The 16,614-nt window shown below is 53.9% G+C and overlaps 2 protein-coding genes across 2 annotated transcripts; both read right to left on the reverse strand.

Moving 5' to 3' along the window:
* Positions 1-716: 716 nt before the first annotated feature.
* On the reverse strand, positions 717-1,824 carry LOC126637945 (C-C motif chemokine 5-like). Its single transcript, XM_050311509.1, has 3 exons — positions 1,741-1,824; positions 1,222-1,333; positions 717-883 (listed from the first exon to the last, which is right to left on the reverse strand). Exons 1-3 carry the CDS (start codon positions 1,805-1,807, stop codon positions 778-780), a joined length of 285 nt encoding a protein of 94 aa, XP_050167466.1. The 5' UTR covers positions 1,808-1,824; the 3' UTR covers positions 717-777.
* Positions 1,825-5,024: 3,200 nt separating this feature from the next.
* CX3CL1 (C-X3-C motif chemokine ligand 1) lies at positions 5,025-10,718 on the reverse strand. The gene is made up of 3 exons (XM_050311570.1): positions 10,417-10,718; positions 8,144-8,264; positions 5,025-7,344 (listed from the first exon to the last, which is right to left on the reverse strand). Exons 1-3 carry the CDS (start codon positions 10,481-10,483, stop codon positions 6,165-6,167), a joined length of 1,368 nt encoding a protein of 455 aa, XP_050167527.1. The 5' UTR covers positions 10,484-10,718; the 3' UTR covers positions 5,025-6,164.
* Positions 10,719-16,614: the final 5,896 nt, after the last annotated feature.

Raw genomic sequence — 16,614 nt, forward strand, 5'->3', positions numbered from 1 at the left:
GGGAGGGTAAAGGCAGCAGTTTAAGAGGTTTCCTCAGGCTGAAGCATCTGTGGCTGCACCCACAGATCTCCACCTGCCCCTTGGTGCCCACGAGACCTCCAGTTGCCAGGCCTGCAGAGCGCCAGGGGCAACCTCCCTGAGGGTGGGAAGGGGTGAATGAGTCCCTCAGTTTGCTTTTGCTTGATTTATTAAACTGCCTTTATCTCAACCCGTGACTTTCCTCACCCTTGCCCTTGCAGTTCCCCTCCCCATCCCAAAACCCTGGCAGGGATCACTGCTGAGCTCCCAGGGGGTGAATCCCTTGTCTGCTTCAGCATCCCCCAAGCAGGGAGGCCTGCAGAGAAACCCTTCCTCTGCAGCACAGCTCAGAGACACCACAGCCCTGGGGCAGATGTGGCAGCCAGGCTGTGCTCCTGCTCAGGGCAGCACAAGGGACAAGCTCAAACCTCCAAGCCCCCAAACCGATGTTTGCACCTAAAAGCCCTCTCAGGTGAGTCTCCAGCAGCACAGCCCTGGGGCTGGGAGAAGAAAGGACACCACTCCCCAATCTCACATGAAGTAAACTTTATTTTGTGGCTGTGATCAGCAGGCAGGTGCTGGCAGGGCCAGCAGCATTCCAGGGCTGGTGCCCGGCCAGTGGACAAGGCTCAGGGCTCTGGGGAGTCAGTGCCCCCCCTCCAACAGCCAGAACCTCCACATTCCCTTCCAGCAGGGTGGTTCCAGACCTTCCTTCCCTCCAGGATGTTGGGTAGACTGAACCAGGGCACCCACTCTGCATCACGGGGCACGAAGTCCTTTCCTCTTTTGAAGCTTCCCAACTGCTCTCTGCACCCAGGGCTCCTCTGGGTTAGCACAGATCTTGGTCCCGTTCTTGGTCTTAAACCTGCCGAGGTTGAGGGTGAAGCTTTGTGAGAAATGACGGCTGTAATCCCACTCACTCCCTCCCCTGAGCTTTCCCCACTCCCTTTGGCCCTGCACTCTGCCCTTGCTGTCCCACAATCAGCTCATGCTGCAGCCCAGCACCCCCAGAGCCTTGAGGAGCTGCAGTGGACTCGTGTCCTCAACTCTGCCCTGTAAAGTGCCCAGACAGTCCTGCCCTCCCCTCTTCGTGCTGGAAAACCGTGGAGGCTGCACAGACCTGGCCCTGTGCTGTCCCCAGATGAATTGAACCTGTGGTGGCCCAGGAGGCAGCCCAGCAGTGGGGAAATGCCCAGGACTTACACAATTGCTGGTAAAAAACACTCCCTGGAAGTTGAGTAGAAATCCTTCAGGTGTGCCAGCCGGAGAGCAGCCCTTACGTAATGGAAGCAGCACTCGGATGGAGAGTAAGGGGCTGGAGGAGACAGAGAGAGGCTGTGACCATTGGCTGTGGAGGGCAGTTTGTCCCCAGGACCCTCCCCCATGACAAGGCTGATGCACACAGCATCCCCCAAACTCTGCAAATGCTGCCACAGGTGCCCTCCTCCTTCATTCCCTGGGTGGGATTGGAGGATGCTCCAGGTGATCATCCAGCACCAAAAGCCCTGCAGCATCTCTGCCAAAACCACCCAGCTCCCTCCAGGAGCAGTTTCCTTCCTCCCCTGCCCCCTGGGATGTGCAGCTCTGCCCTGGCCAGGGGGTTGCTCCTCCTGCCAGCAGCACCATCACAACAACCAGAAACACTGGGGGGTTCTTGCCTGGCCACCCCAGTGGGATGACCCTGAGTCCCCACCAGAAGTGGTGGCCCAGGAGGTGATTTACCTGCACTGGAGCATGGGGAGAGGGTGAGGAGCACCACGAGCAGCAGGACTGTCCTTGCAGGGAACATGGTGGCTGTGGGAAGGCTCTTCCTCACCAGGTACTGCTCTGCCTCTTCGGAGGAGCTCAGCTCTGAGCTCAGGCAAGGAGCAGCTGCAATTTATCCTCTCCACCCCTCTCCACATTCGCCCTTTTCCCAATGCTCTGTAACGATTCAAGGAAAAGGTCTACCCTTTGCTCATCCCTGGGGATTTCCATGTCACATGGGATCATCTGGGTTACGGTCTGAGATGATACCTGGAAAGCTCTGTCAACTTCTGTGTTCACCCAGACAGGGACAGCAATGAGGGAAGTGAAATCTCTGAACTCCAGAGCTCCCAAGCTGTCAGAGAGGGGTTTCATGGCAATGGAACAAAGCTCAGGGTTCCATGCAAAGTCCCTCTCCAGCCTCAGAGCCAGCACAAATGTGCTCCAAGCCATGGAGGCTGCCCCCCACTGCTCTGGGTGAGGAGAACCCCGTGAAGCTTCTGCAGAGCTGTGCTTGCTCTTCTGGCAGAAGATCTGGTCTAGGATGCTCTGCTTCCCCTTTTCTCGGGTTTTTCTTGTGTTTGTGGAAGCCAAATGATTCACAGCTCCCTGGAGAGCTTTCGATGTTTCTTCTTTTGGAAAGGGCAGGACTGATGTGCAGACATGTGTGATTAGCTGGTGAGTGCTGGAAAGCCCCCACTGCTGGCCCAAGTTTCCCTTTCGTTTGAATGGACTCTGAACAATTCTCTTGTTTACACAAAAAATAAACAGCATCCTTTTTGTTCTGCAAGGGGAGGAGCAGGAGCAGGAGGAGGGAAGCTGAGGGGACAGCTCAGGTGCAGCCTTTCCCAGCAGTGATGCCAGTGAGGGGAAGAAGGAGCTGGGCACAACAAGCCCCACGCTGGGAAATGGGGTCCCAGCGGGTGACTGAGCACACCCAGCCGTGCTGGGAAACACAACCACACAACCATCATGCACTCAGGAAGGCACAGGCTCTGCTCTGCAACAGCAGGAAAGGTGGTTTAGCATCACCTGGGCATCACCCAATGCCTGGCACTGCCTCCCAGGAGGCAGTTGGAGGGGTTTAAATTTTCTCAGTCTTTTTCTGTTCTACCCAGTGTACTTCGAGTCTTTTCCATTCACAAAGTGAAACGTAGGAAGCCCTCACCACCAGGGCCAAGCAGAGGCAGAGGTGGATGGATGCACGTGAGCCAGAAAGCGGCAGCGAACTCCACCTCGCTAAGGGAGATTAAAAAGAAGGAGCTGACGCCAATTTTCTCAAACGCTCTGAAAAGGAAACATTTTTCCTTTTTTTTTTTTTCCCAGTGAGGTTGATCAGCTGCCTCGGGGTTAAAGTGAGGGGTGCCAGGGAGACTCCAAGCTGGAGATGGGGGGTTAACAGGGGAAATGATGCTTGGTGAGGACTCGACTTCCTTTCTTCAACCCTTTTTGAGCTCCTAGAGTTTAAACCAGCAATAGAGAGGTGCTTCAGCTTTTAAAGCAAAGTTGTGATAACAGAAAAAAATTAGGGCTGGAAGCAATTGCAGCCTAATTTTCAGTGATTTAAACCTGAACGGGGTTAGCTGTGATAATTCCACAGAGCCTGAGCACGGGGGTGGGAGCAGAGCCAGAGGCTGGTCAGAGGCTCCATCAGCGGAGGTGCATCCCTCCCGCACCAAATTCTGCACCTGAGGCAGCCCGCGGCCCTCCAGGAGAGGCACGGGAAGGTGCGTGGAGGGACACCCCTGGCACAGGGTCTTTCCCTGCCCTGTCACAGGGACACCAGCGAAGCCAGCGAGCGTGTGGCACCCCCAGCGCAGGGACCGGGCACCCCGAGGTGCTGCGGAGCCTCAGCCCCGAGCGGCCGCTCTGCCGTCGGAAATGATTCATCGCCGCCTTGTTTTGCACAGCCCCCTCCTTCCTCGTCCGCCCTCCCCCACAGCGGGGAAGAGAAAAGAGAATGGGGGAAAAAGTGCTTTCGTTTTCACAGAGTTTCGTATCCTACAAATGACCTTTCCGGCCCGCTGACTCATCGGCGGGGCTGCGGCACGGTACGAGGGAGATGCTCGTCCCTGTCCCTCTTGTCCTCTTCAGCTCTCCACTCCGGGCAAACCCCAGGGCACGAACTCTTTCATGGATTTGCCTTTCCCACCTCTCCTCCCCAGCACCAGAGAGGGGTGGGAGAGGTCGTAGCTCAGCTCTCTTGCCCTGTTACAGAACAGACTTGGAGGGTAATGTTTGTTGCCTGTTGGTTGCTGTTTGGCCACAGCTTTGATTAAACAAAGCCAAAAAAAACCACCCCGGATTTGTTTGTTTTCTTTACTGCCTCAGAAGGATGGGAACTACAAATCCCTGTGAGGAAATGCATTTCCTGTAAACTTTCAGCAAGACTGAAACCCTTAAAGAGCGAGGAGGTGGAACAGCAGCCTGGCCACAGCCATCTCTGCTGGCTTGGCTGTCTCTTGGTGATGGTGGAACGCCCTCCATGGGGCACAATGATATGTGAAGCAGCTGAGGGGCCTGGAGAGCGATCCATCTCCCATGGACATGCACGAGCCATCTAAGACCAGCACCAAAATAGACAAGGCACAGCCTTTTCCAGCATTCCCAGAAAGGTCTCAGCTCCAGGCAGCGCAGGCAGGACATCACACACATTCAAAAGGCTACAAAACTTTACTACAAAAATACCATTTCTAGTGTTTTATATAAAAATAATGCCACGTACAGCGCGTCACAAATCCCGACTGCGCGCAGGTGGGGGCCGTCAGTGCCACCTCTCCCCATCCACCCTCCAGGAAAATCCTTGCCAGCCACTGTTCCGCTGCTGGGCTGCCCAAGGAAGGGTTTCACCCCAAATGAAGTTCATCTCATTGCATCCCACACTTGCAAAAGCCCAGATGGATCCCTGGCTCCCCTCCCTCAGGTCAGCGAAACACAGAAAGCAGGGCTTGTAGGATGGCAGAAAACAAACACAGTTTCAGTCTGTCCTCTCCACCCCCAGGGCTAAATGGATGCTGTGAAGGTGTGATCTGATGGATTTAACAGGCTGCCTCCCTCAGGCTCTGCTTTACAGCTGGCCCCTCGTGTTTGCTTTGATGATCTTGCTTATTATGTGCTTTTGCTTCCTTTTTTTCTAGGTGTATATTCATACTTTGGGATCTGATCCACTGAGGTTGGTTAGAGCAGGATCTGACCCTTGATATGTTGATACTCCCAAAGCATCACATCATGAAGACCTTTGCACACTCCAGCAAAACTCATACTGGGGTCAAAGTTTAATAAGGGCTTTCAGGGGCTGACCACAGATAAAACATAAAGCTCACCACATGCAGCAGTGTCTGGATGTGGAAAAATCAAAATCAAACTTGGGTTTTAAAAAAAGCCTGTTACTGTTGTGATGCTTTCATAGCCTGGTGACCAGTGCTATCCAATATGGAAAAACTAAACTGCAGATGAAGAGTAGAACTATGAACAGGCATTTTGTTTGTGTTTTTTCCTCTTTTTTTTTTTTTTTTAAATTTTTATTTGTTTGTTTGTTTGGTGCAGCAGCAAATGTGCTTATTTCTGGAGAGGATATGGGAGCAGAAGGATGTTACATCTGCTGGGGTGGAGTAATTCCTACATGGCTAAATCCAGAATTGCCTTTAGCTCCTCCAAGAGACAATTTCCTGGGTTTTTTTTTGCTTGCAGAGAACAGCAAAAGTGTTCCAATGTTATCACAGGACTAGCAAAATTATTGGGTGACTTCTTGTTTTCTCCCATTTGCAAAGAGTCCTTTGCATTATCCTGCCTTGGTGTTGGATGCAGCTGGACATCAGGTGGCAGGAGGGTTTCATTGCACTGATTTGCCAAGAAGCAGGTCTCAGACCACATCTCCAAGAAGAAATGCTGCTGAGAGGAAGGGCCTGATCTCTGCCAGACCAGAGAAACTGAAGCACAAAGAAGCAGCAGAGTTTAAGTGCAAATCGTGTGGGTTTGGTGCTAAAAGGTTGCTCAGGGTGGCTGAGCCTGAGCCCAGCAGTGTGGGTGAGGGAGTGGCTTCTTGGCTTAGCCACGGTGAACCACAGGAAAATTCCCAACAGCAATTTGGGAATCCACCTCTGGCCACCCCCTGGCAAAGAGCAGCCACAGCCTGTGTGTGTAACAGTGCCAGAAGGAAAGAAGTGTCCCAACGACTTCCAAAGCGCTGTCATTGGTCAGCGACAAAACAGATGCGTTGTTGGACGTTCTGCTCTGCGAGAATCCTGCTTTCCTCTGGTATTTTTATTCCCTGGCTTGCTTCCTACCCGTGGTCACCTGTTCAGCACGAACAGCTTTTCTGCCGTAACACACGCGTGGTTCAGGCCAAAAACGTTCAGGCCAAAAACGTCCAGACCAAAAACGTCCAGGCCATGAAGAACTCAGATGACTTCCATTGGATAGGCGTTGTTCTGGTGTCCTGCCCTCTGGTAGAGCAAGCCCTGCACCATTTCTCTCGACGAGTCTTCTGGTCTGATTCCGAACTTCAGGTAGAGCCACACCAGAGCGACGCTGCAGATCGTCACCGCGCTCACCACGGACACGGGGATGACAAACTGTGTTTGAGAGAAGAAGCTGGGCAGGGGCTGATGCTCTGGCCTCTCTGTGATCGTCTGCACCCTGGCTTGGCCTGAGAATGCCTGGCCAGCAAAAACTGCTGTATCAGAAGGCTCTTGCTCTGCTGCAGGTGAGGAATAATCAGATGTTCTGGTACCAGACCCATCTGCAGAGGAGCCAACAACCCTGTTGCTGTGGACAGAAGCCCCTTTGTCTGTGGCAATGGTGGAGTTCAGAGTAGAAACTGAACTAGTGCCTGGTGGAATTGGTGTGTCTGGGGGGGTTGTAATGTCCACACTGTCCAGGATGGAGGGGAGATCAGATCTGGAAGTGCTGGAAGCAGTGTCTGGTGCATTGGCCCTGGCACCTGTAGAGTCCAGAGATTCACCTGTAGAAAGCAGAGGTTTGTCTGATCCTTTAGTAGTTGCCACTGGGTCTGAATCTGAGTTAGGAGAAGTTGTGTCTTGAGCATCAGCCATAGCATTTGCAGTGAGTCCTGCACGTTCCTCTGCAGATCTCATGGTGCTGTAAAAGCCATGCACGAGAGCTGTGGGATGTGGGGTGGGCTGGCTGGAGTCCACACCTGCTGCAACAGTTGCTGAAGGTGCAGGAGGATTTGAGGAGTCTCTGCTTGCTTCTGGAGCGACCTCAGGGCGCACAGCATATCCCTGAGTCACTGGGGGTGATCCTGCAGGGAGCTGGGTGCTGTCCTGCCTGCCTGGTGGGGACTTGCTGGACACCTCTGTCCTTGCAGCAGGAGAATGTATTCCCTCCCAGACTGCTGTGCCAGTCCCTTGGAAGAAACCAGCTGGAGCAGTGGCTTGAGATGGAGCCCTTACTGGAGGACCAACCTGTTTCTGGACATCACCAGGCTCTTCTGGTGAGGTGGCATCACGAGCAAGAGGGGAGGCTGTGGCCTCCTTCTGGTCCAGTTTCTCTACAATCTTCTTCACCCACTCAGCCTTTGGATCTGCACAAAACTCCTTAGACTTCAGAGTAGTTAATCTGAAAAATGAGAAGGCATCACTTAGTGGGGTTACAGAAGATGCTGGTTTAGGTGATCAGGGCCATGGGGAAGGTGTGCAGACAGATGCAAACAGCAACACTGCCTCTCCCATAGCAAACACCACTGGTGGGCTGGATGATTTATTTCAGGAAGGGCAGGTGCCTCTGAAATCTGACTGAGTGAAGAGCAGCTGAATGTGACTCATGGGTGAAGCGTTTTCCCCTAGGAAGCTTTTTCACTTTCAAAAGCATTGTCCTGATTTTTGGACATGGTGTTTTCCTCCTGCACTCAGGACAAGAAGCTCTGAAGGCACCAGCTGCTCAGGGGCAAGCAAGCATGAAGGCAAACCCTCTGAGTTTTGGCTGACTGGGTGATGTGAGACTTTCCAAGGTCAGCCCAGCAGGTTCACTTTGGAGCCACTCCCTGGGCTGCAATAAAATGGTGTCAGCGGTGCCTCAACTTCAGGGTAAGATGAAAACAACACTTATCCCTGGGAAAAAAAATTGAACTTTTCTCAAGTCCAGACAAGCTCACAAAGTCTGAATCTGTCTCCAGAGAAAACATCTGCTTTCACAGAAACCCTTGAGCTCTCTCCCTGAGTGCTTCCACCACCCTGTCGTGCCAAGTTACCTCCCTCACTCCCTTTCCCCATCCGTTCAGCCCTGGAAGCTGCTGGTCTTTAAACAGGGGGAAAAAAATACAACACCACCCTTCAAACAAACACACCAGTGTTTGCTCTGTGTTCCAGGCTGTCCCTTGCTCCAGACCAAGGCAGGGCCCTCGTGGGGCAGGACTTACATGATGGCTTTTTTCGTGCATCCGGGCTCGGTCCGGCGGTAGCTCCTTATCCTCTTCTCCGCTATCATGGATGTGAAGCCATAGCACTCCTTTGAACACTTCAGGGGTGCTTTGGGTTGCCCTGAAATAAAGTTTGCAGCTTATTAAATGCTGGTTTTCCATCAGAGACCACAAAAACTGGCACCATTTATTTTCTCTGGGGCGGAGGAGTCCAAAGCTTGCCGCGGGAGCTTCCAATCCCTGCTAAACTGAGATGGAGGCAAATCCCAACGAGGACAAACCCCAGATTGTTTGTAACACCTGTAGATGTGACGAGATACCCAGAAAACCGAGGGGAAAAAAGGCACTGTGAAAACTGTGGGACATTTTGTCTTGTAGGATGTGCAAGCACGGGCTGTGGGTCCTTTGTGCAAGCCCCTGGACCTGCAGGTCCCCTCCCTTTCGGGTCACAGGAAGACCCAGCCCAGTGACACATTTTGTCACCCCCAAAAGACCTACTGCAACCTTCACCAGAGGGCTCTCGTTGCAGGACGTGCAGACCAGAGAGCAGGATGCTTGTCCTCTCCCTATCTGGGTAAGTCTTATCCCTTCCTCCTGCAGGAGTTCCCCTCCAGGTGATCATCCCACCCTGCCCCTCCGTTTGCTGGTGCATGGTCTCTGAACTGCCACCTGGGCTCAGAGAAAGGGAGCAGAGTCACTCCCACGGGTATCCCAGCAGCCCAGCTTCCCCAACACGACTTTTCACTCCCCACTGGAAAACACAGGTTTTATTTTGCAAAGCGTAAAAATAAAACTCCACTTTTCAAGGGGCAGAGCCAGTCACACCACGGGGGACCCTTCATGCCTCACATCAACCTCCAGCCTCCCACAGCAGGCACTTGCCCAGTGAAAGAAGGTTGCACAGTGCATCCTGCCAACTTGTTCCTGACAGCCCTGGGGGCAAGACTTAAAAAAAAAACAAGCCCTGACTTATCTGAGGCCCCTGTGAAGAAAGGAGCTGGCATCTGGTTTCAATCAGGCTGTCTCCACAAAACTCAGATTTCCAAAGGAGTTGGGTGAACGTTATGCAGTTCAGTTGGGAATGATCCAGACACTGGGTGCAAGAATGAGCAACCCGATGGCAGCACCCTCAGCTCTTTCAATCTATTTACTGGGGAATGCCATGGTTGCAAAGAAATCCCAAGCAAACGCTCCAGTGGCTCCTGTACAAAAGCCTGCTTTGGTTTCTAGGTGCCTGTAAAGTTAAAGCAAAGCTCTTTGTTCACACACTGATGTTTTCTGTGGCGCTTCAGGGTCAAGAATTCCCTGCTCATGGCAACCAACTTCCCAAAAAACTCTCATCAGCCAGAGGACGTTCTGATGGGATCCTCCACTTCCAGGAACACAGTTCAGCAAAACAAGCCCAGTGACAATAGCACCAGACCGTCCCTGTGAGCCACTGGGGATGTGCACGATGGGCCTGCTCCTCTGATAACCCTGAACTGATTTTCCCGTTGTTGGCACCAATGCAAACTGTCTGCGATGAGCTGAACTCCTGGTGGGTTTTTCCCAGAGCGGAGGAGCTTGGAAAGCACCTTGCAAGGACAGGGAGGTGCCACAAGGGAGCACCGGGCAAAGTCCAGCCTTGCCCGCAGCGCTGAGAGCCCGGCACCCACCCTGCCGAACTGCAGCGATCTCTGCCCTGAGCCCCGGGCGGCTGGCACCGAGCCCAGCCCCGGCAGAGGGGATCCTGTCACCTCCCGGTGCTGTGACCCCGCTCAGCACCCAGATCTTCATGCAGGGAGCAGGATAACGTTTCCCACCTGTACACACACACACCCACTGCACGCCCACCGCAGGTGACAGCCCCCACCCTGCCTCCCAGGGATGGGAGCACCGGCACCCTCAGGACCTGTGTGCACAGACACCCGTCCTTGCCCGGGCTGCAGTGTCACCTCCACGTCCCCAGGGGACACGAGGAAAAAGGGAAAAGAAGGGCATGATGCTTTTTTTCTGATACGGATTATCAGGAGTCTCCCTGACGCGCTCCCCACCGGCCCGCAGGAGTGGCCAAAGCCACCAGGGATGTCCCCGCTGCCAGGATTGCTGCCATAGGCTTTCCCCTTATCCCTTCCCAAAACCCAGCCCGATCCTGCCGGGAGATCTCCTGCAACCCATAGCGATCCCCGGGCATCCATACCCTGATCCAGTGCCACCTTCCCGCGGCCCCATCACCATCCCCCCCTGTTCCCCGGCTGTTCCCGGGGGAGGGGACAAGCGGAGCTGGGGCTCACCTCCAGCCAGGGTGACCAGGCACAAGGCCCTCAGCACGAGCAGGATCTGGATAGACACAGCCTTCATGTTCCCGTGGTCGGCAGGAGGAAGGGCACGCAGAGAAGGATTACTGGCAATATTCCCCACTCCCGACTGCTTATTGCATCCTCCGGAGCAACACAGCTGCTGCCGCTCATTCCGGGATTATAAAGCCCTGAGATTGGGGTTTCAGATGGTATTCAGCTTCCCTCACACGTGGCTCGGGATGACGACAGGAGGCGGAGGGAAGAGAGGGACAGGGGAGGGAATACCGGCTACTCTGGAGCTGGATGGCCGCTGGAATTCCCCAGATGCAGAGCAGCTCCAGCCCACTTGGCAAATTATTCGTGCGGGGGTTTTCAGGGACCGGCTGCTCCATCCTCCTCTCCCACCAATGTGAGTGTTGGCCAAACAGCCTGTGCCAAGGCACCGCTGTCCTGAGGCTTTGTAGAGCTCTCCCCACCTCCAAGTCCAGCTCCCCGCTGCTCAGTAAGCTCATTATTTGCTCCAAATGCAGGAGCAGTCATTGCCTTCCTTTTTGGCAGCCATCTTCCAACAGCAGCGTTGGTCGTTAGGCCAAAAGAGGTGGAATTTGCTCATCAGGATTACGAGTTCATCAGCTACACTGGAGAGCTCAGGCCAGGCTGGCTCTGAGGGGCATCACCAAACAGAGGGGTGAGCAGGGACCCAGTGACCCCCCCACCCCAGAGCAGCAACTTGTGCTTGCTGTGACAGCCCTGAATTTTGGTACACACATGGTCTCAGCCGTGGGGGGCTTGCTGGTGCTGAAAGCAGGAGCAGAAAGCAGGACACCCCCAGTTCTGCAAGAGCCAGGCTGTCTGGGGGCTTTCCAGCCCCAGCACCAAGCAGGGTCTGAGACGGACATACCAACAATGCACTCACATCCTGCACCTTTACTTTCTCTTTCAGCTCAGGTCCCAGCAGAACACATAACCATTTTCCTCTGCCAACTCCCTCAATTGGAAGATGAAGATAAGATTAAGACTGAGGCTCTGACTGTCCAAAGTTTTCTTAGGGAAAAAACTGGCGTCTCCGTGCTGTTGGAAATGCCAACAGTCCCACTCGGGATTTTATTTTTAAAAAGGGAAAACCCCCCACAGGTTTCCATACAATGCATTTGGGGAAAATCCCAGCCTGTGACTTCAGCCTTTGCTTATGTTGTATTAGGAAGAAAGAGCCCGTTTCAAGGAAACAAAATAAAAATTAGGAGTTGGAATAGTCTGTTTGATCCAGCCGAAAGAGGGGGTGCCACTGGGATGTTTTCTGACCCAAAACGGGTGTTTTCTCAGGCTCTGCAGAGATTTACAGGAAACTGCAATTCCAGGAACTGGCATTGCCTGGAGCCATGGGGCACCTTGGCTGCTGGAAGTGATGTCACAGACCCACATCTCCCCCCCTGAAGAAACAGGTTCTGCTTCTTCTGCACAGGGTTTGCTGCCACAGATGGATAAAACTGAGGAAGGGCCCTGACAAGCAGGTACGTGGGAGGGTGAGTCCTTTGTTTGCCAAAGGCATGACTTGCCACAGGCACTGTTGTTTTAAGGCACAAGCCACTCTCTGGCAGGGAACACAGCTGCCCTACCAGCAGGGACAGGACTGGAGGGACCAAGCAGCTCTACTGAGTGGTGACAAACCTGGGCTGCAGCTGGCAGAAAACTGGCACCATCACTCCCAACCCACTCCCTGCACCACCCTCCCATCCTATTGCACATCTGCTCCTCCAGCACAACAGTGCCAGCCTCCTACTGCACTTCCATGAGGTCTTGCAGCACTGAAGAACCTTAAGTCAGAGGACCTGTACCTAGTGATAAACCTCAGGCATTGTGTCGATCCGTCAGTGAAGGATCTCAGGACTTCTCTGAGCTCTTCAGCTGATTTTAGCTTCTTTAGTTACAGTGGAAATAATCTGAGCACTTGGTTTAGTTTTGCTTTAGCCTTCAGGAATGGCAAGTAGCCATTTGGTGTTGTGAGCCTGGGTCTGCAGACTGAATTGTGGTGTGGATGAGGGCAGGCAGGTGTCCTCCTGCACCAGCAATCCCAGCCCATGAAGATGAAAACACAGCATCCAAGTGATGGAGTGTGTGCACCCCTGCAGCTCTCTGAAGGGGTGTCACAGCACCAGAGAAAAGCAGTGTATACCAGGGAGAGGGGTGGTTTTTTCACCCCCCCATATAATAACTATTGTGTGACTGAGGAAGGACTTTGGGTTTATTGCTCCAGTCCACAGATACCACACGTCAAAGGTTCCAGATCCTTTTCCCAGGAAAACCGTGGAAGCAGCTCCAGCATTTCCCACCCACCACAGGGCTGTTCCCAACAAGGTGCTTGAGCTGTTCACTGGGTCAAGGTCCTCACAGGTGGAGGGAACAGATGACGAGTGCTGGGGGAGTTGCTCTTGAAGGCTGAAAGCACTTTGACCCTGCAAAGCTTCATGCACAGGACAATATATTGGAAAAGAATGTGGGCTGTGCCCTAAACAAACAGGAAGAGGCCCCAGAACGTGTCCCGTCTCCTTCAGGGAGTTTCCACTCTGGAAATTTGTGCTCCTTGGCTGTTTTGGTTTCTTGTGAAAAGAAGGGCTGTTTGTTACAGTAGGTTTGCATTCCTTGAAATCAGGTGATTACCAGGGAAAAAGTAAAAGTCAGTGAGAGCTAGGAGCCTGCATCTGACCTGGGAAAAGATGCCAGAGAGGATTGGGTGAGAATGCTGATGATTTCCATTTCATGGAAAGTCTGTTCAGGAGCTCCCAAGACCTCAGGAGCTCCCAAGACCTCAGGAATTGGTGACACTGGAGCAGGGTCTGGTAACAGGTACTGACAGGATCCTTTGTTGTCCACAATATTGCCCATGGTCTCCATCCCAGAGGTTTGCAGGAATACTTAGCCTCTGGGAGAAAATTCCTTAGAGCCAGAGGTGGCCTCTCGCTTTGGAGAAGCCTCTGTGCCCCACAAGGGAGCTCTTGAGCCGTTCCTGTAATAAGGGAGAGAAATAAATGACAGAGGACCAAGAAAATCTGTTTGGCATCACGAGATTTTGTATTTTCTCACATTAACGAAAATAGCAGGAAATGAGGAGCAGCTGTCTGGGGCTGTCTGCAGCCAAGGTCTCTACAGGAACAACTCCTGCTTTGGAGCTATTGACAAGTCTGGGGCTTGCATTTCATGAAAACTGCGTTACGAAGAAAACGCTTTCAAAAATAGCAGCTAACATCACACTGGCTTTCACTTCTCTGAACACAGTGTCTTCCTCCTTCACTATGATTCAGGGCACATTTAGGCACCAGCAGACAATGCTAAACACTGACATTCTGTATTTTCCATAGTGAAGTAGCCCACAGCGCTACCAGTCAGGCTGTGGGACACAGCTCTTCCCCTGGCAGTATCACACCTGAGCTGCAAAATGCTGGCTGATCCCCTCAGGGCATTGTAGGGAAAGGTGCATACTTGCAGTGGGAATTGTTGCCTCTCCTTGGGAGCTGGACCAGCCAGGACTGAGGACAACTCGTTCTGCCCCATGGAGGTTGCCAAGGGCTTCGCTGGCCGCCGCGATAAACAAGCTTGAAGTTGTTTGAAAATCCTGCGTGCAAAGAAACAAACACTGAGCTGTTCAGTCTGCAACGGGGTGAAGTTCTTCCTAAACAGAGAAGAGCCCCTTAACCCTGCAGAGCGAGGCAGCCACTGGGAGCCAGCTCTTCCCTAGGGAAGGGGATGGGAAAGGCTCCTGTGGGAGACGTGTCTGGGTGGCACAGGTGAAACCTTGGCAGGCTGAGGGGAAGGAGCGTGCTGGGACCCTGCCAGAGCGTGGGCTTCACTGAACACACCGAGCCCCTGCAGAGCTGGGGAGATGTCCTGAATGTTGCAATCCTTGTGCAGGCCCCCTGAGGGCCACACACGGTTCCATGAGCTGGCATGGTGAAGGAGAGACACATGATCCTGCATCCAGCTCCGGGGCCCCCAGCACAAGAGGGATGTGGAGCTGCTGGAGGGAGTTCAGAGACCACAAAGATGCTCTGAGGGCTGGAGCAGCTCTGCTATGGAGACAGGCTGGGAGGGCTGGGATTGTTCAGCCTGGAGAAGAGAAGCCCAGGGGAGACCTGAGCCCCTTCCAGTGCCAATGGGACTACGAGAGAGCTCCCATGGCAGCAGGAGCAGCACGTGCCTGTGCCAGCAACCCCTTGTCCTCGAGGGCTCCATCTCCCAGCAGGAATGGCCAGGTCCTGGTCCCAGCCCTTTGCTTGAGCTGCTGTGATTTCCCCTCTCCCACAGAGCCAGCCCTCTGGCCCCATCCCACGGCGTGTGTGGGCCTGCACGGTCCCCACCTCTCCACATGTCCCCTTCCCACTCCTCCATCCCATCCGATGTGTCTGCACATGCACGCTGACAGTTCCTAAGAAAGGAGCTTACCAGAAGCAGCTCCGTTCATTGCCTGTTCTGGGAAAGCCTCACCTCCTTCCCATCTCCTCCGGGCAGGAGAAGGCTGTGGGAACAACGGAGGCTGTGGGAACAGCTCCACGTGAGCTTGTCGTTAAGGTGGGTGAAGGAGAGATCCAGAAATTCTCTCTCCAAGTGGTGCTATGGGGCTGATCCCCAGAGGTGTCTCCATGAGAGCTGATGGCCCCTGTGAGCCAGCCCCAAAAAGCAGATACCATGTGCAGGGCTATGATCTGATAGATGTGACTGTGCTGGGGCCACCGGGGCCGAGCTCTGAGCTGAGCCCTTCCATCCCAGCAAGTTTGCTTTGGAAGGGGCCATCAGAGCCTTCAGGGCTTCCAACACCCAAGGAGCCTTTGCATGAAGCAGCACAATAAAAACACACCAAGGCTGGGCAGGAAAACAAAGCCAGGCACACACTTCCCTGCTCAGGCACTTAACCCTTTTGGAGCCTTGCTGGCTCAGCTGATTGATCAGGGAGTCACTGGACCCCTTCCCTCTCCAACCCCAGCTTCTCTTCACTCTTCTAAGAACAAAGTGTATCCTTCTCCTCTGCCCAGAGCCTCCCCACTCCTGTGGGTTTCAGCTATAACCCCACTGGTAACCTGCTCCCACAGCAGTGGGATGGATGACCAGAGCCAGCCTGGGAGCACACTTTTGTCTTACGCAAGCTTGCTTTCTGGGACCATGGCAGCATGTCCACTTCTCTGGCTCCTGACCTGCTGTTGTGGCTGTGGGTGTGATTTTAGGGTCAGTGCAGCTGTCTTGTCCCCTAGAAGAGCAACAGGCCATGGATGCCATTAGCAGTTTTGTGTTGACTGGGAATAATTAGAAGAGAGGATGCTGGGGATAAGAGTGAGAGAGATTCCTGCCCTGAGCTGTGGTTCCTCATATCAACCTGAGGAAGTAGCACAGGAGAACTGAAGAAAGCAGAGATGAGACATGTCTGGCATTTAAAATGTTGCTTAGGTACCAACTTCCCCCCAGGACAGAGCTGTGAGTGAAGGCTCACCCAGGTGTGCCAAACCAAAATAAACTGTCTGTACAAAGAGCTGATGTGCCCAAGTCCCTTCTCACTGACCTGCACCACAGCCCAGAGTCCTCCCCAGGGGCATCCTCCCCACCCAACCCCAGCCCACACCTCCAGAGAACTGCAGGTTCACCCTCTCTGGACCACTGGGGTGAAATTCAGGGACCAACCCAAATGCAGGCAGCAGGAGCCCTCGAGGAGCCCCCGAGCTGTGACAGAAGGGACAGGGTAGAGCAAAGGCTGCCTCTGGCAGAGGTGCGAGGCAGTGATGCAGCTGAGCCCTGTGATGCCCCCCCTCGTCAGGCATCCGCTGAGAGGAAAGCCCCCCGTCAGCAGAGGATGCGCCGCTTCCCCTGGGCGCTCACCGGATGGCTGATAAGGAAAAAATCCACCCATACCCGGCCTGAGGGAACGGCCCCTCACTGCCCTGCCAGCCCTAAGGTGACAGGGGCCCTGCGGAAGGGACACGTGGCCTTTCCTGCTCTGTGAAAGGGTCCTGCTGTCCCCAGGGAGCTCGCACCACCCTCCGCCCCCGGGGAAGGATCCTGCGGAGTTTCCTGAGCTGGAAGGGCCTCTCTGCCTCTCGCCGCAGCAGAGGATGCCATCGTGTGGCAGTGACCGCTCCCTCGGCTGAACATCGCTGCTTTCCAGCGCGGAGTTAATGAGCAAACTCCTCCTGTTCGGGTGTTCCCGTAGCA

This window comes from Myiozetetes cayanensis, unplaced genomic scaffold, assembly GCF_022539395.1.
Source record: "Myiozetetes cayanensis isolate MyiCay16 unplaced genomic scaffold, myiCay2020 scf16, whole genome shotgun sequence".
Taxonomy (NCBI): domain Eukaryota; kingdom Metazoa; phylum Chordata; class Aves; order Passeriformes; family Tyrannidae; genus Myiozetetes; species Myiozetetes cayanensis.

What these genes read in the sequence shown, in the direction of transcription:
- CX3CL1 (XM_050311570.1), bottom strand. Translation starts at nt 10,483, where the DNA reads ATGAAGGCTGTGTCTATCCAGATCCTGCTCGTGCTGAGGGCCTTGTGC. An exon ending in CCTGGTCACCCTGGCTGGAG is followed by an intron (nt 8,265 to 10,416) that starts GTGAGCCCCAGC and finishes ACTTTATTTCAG; the next exon opens with GGCAACCCAAAGCACCCCTG. An exon ending in TGCACGAAAAAAGCCATCAT is followed by an intron (nt 7,345 to 8,143) that starts GTAAGTCCTGCC and finishes CTCATTTTTCAG; the next exon opens with ATTAACTACTCTGAAGTCTA.
- LOC126637945 (XM_050311509.1), bottom strand. Translation starts at nt 1,807, where the DNA reads ATGTTCCCTGCAAGGACAGTCCTGCTGCTCGTGGTGCTCCTCACCCTC. An exon ending in CTCCCCATGCTCCAGTGCAG is followed by an intron (nt 1,334 to 1,740) that starts GTAAATCACCTC and finishes TGTCTCCTCCAG; the next exon opens with CCCCTTACTCTCCATCCGAG. An exon ending in TGTTTTTTACCAGCAATTGT is followed by an intron (nt 884 to 1,221) that starts GTAAGTCCTGGG and finishes CAACCTCGGCAG; the next exon opens with GTTTAAGACCAAGAACGGGA.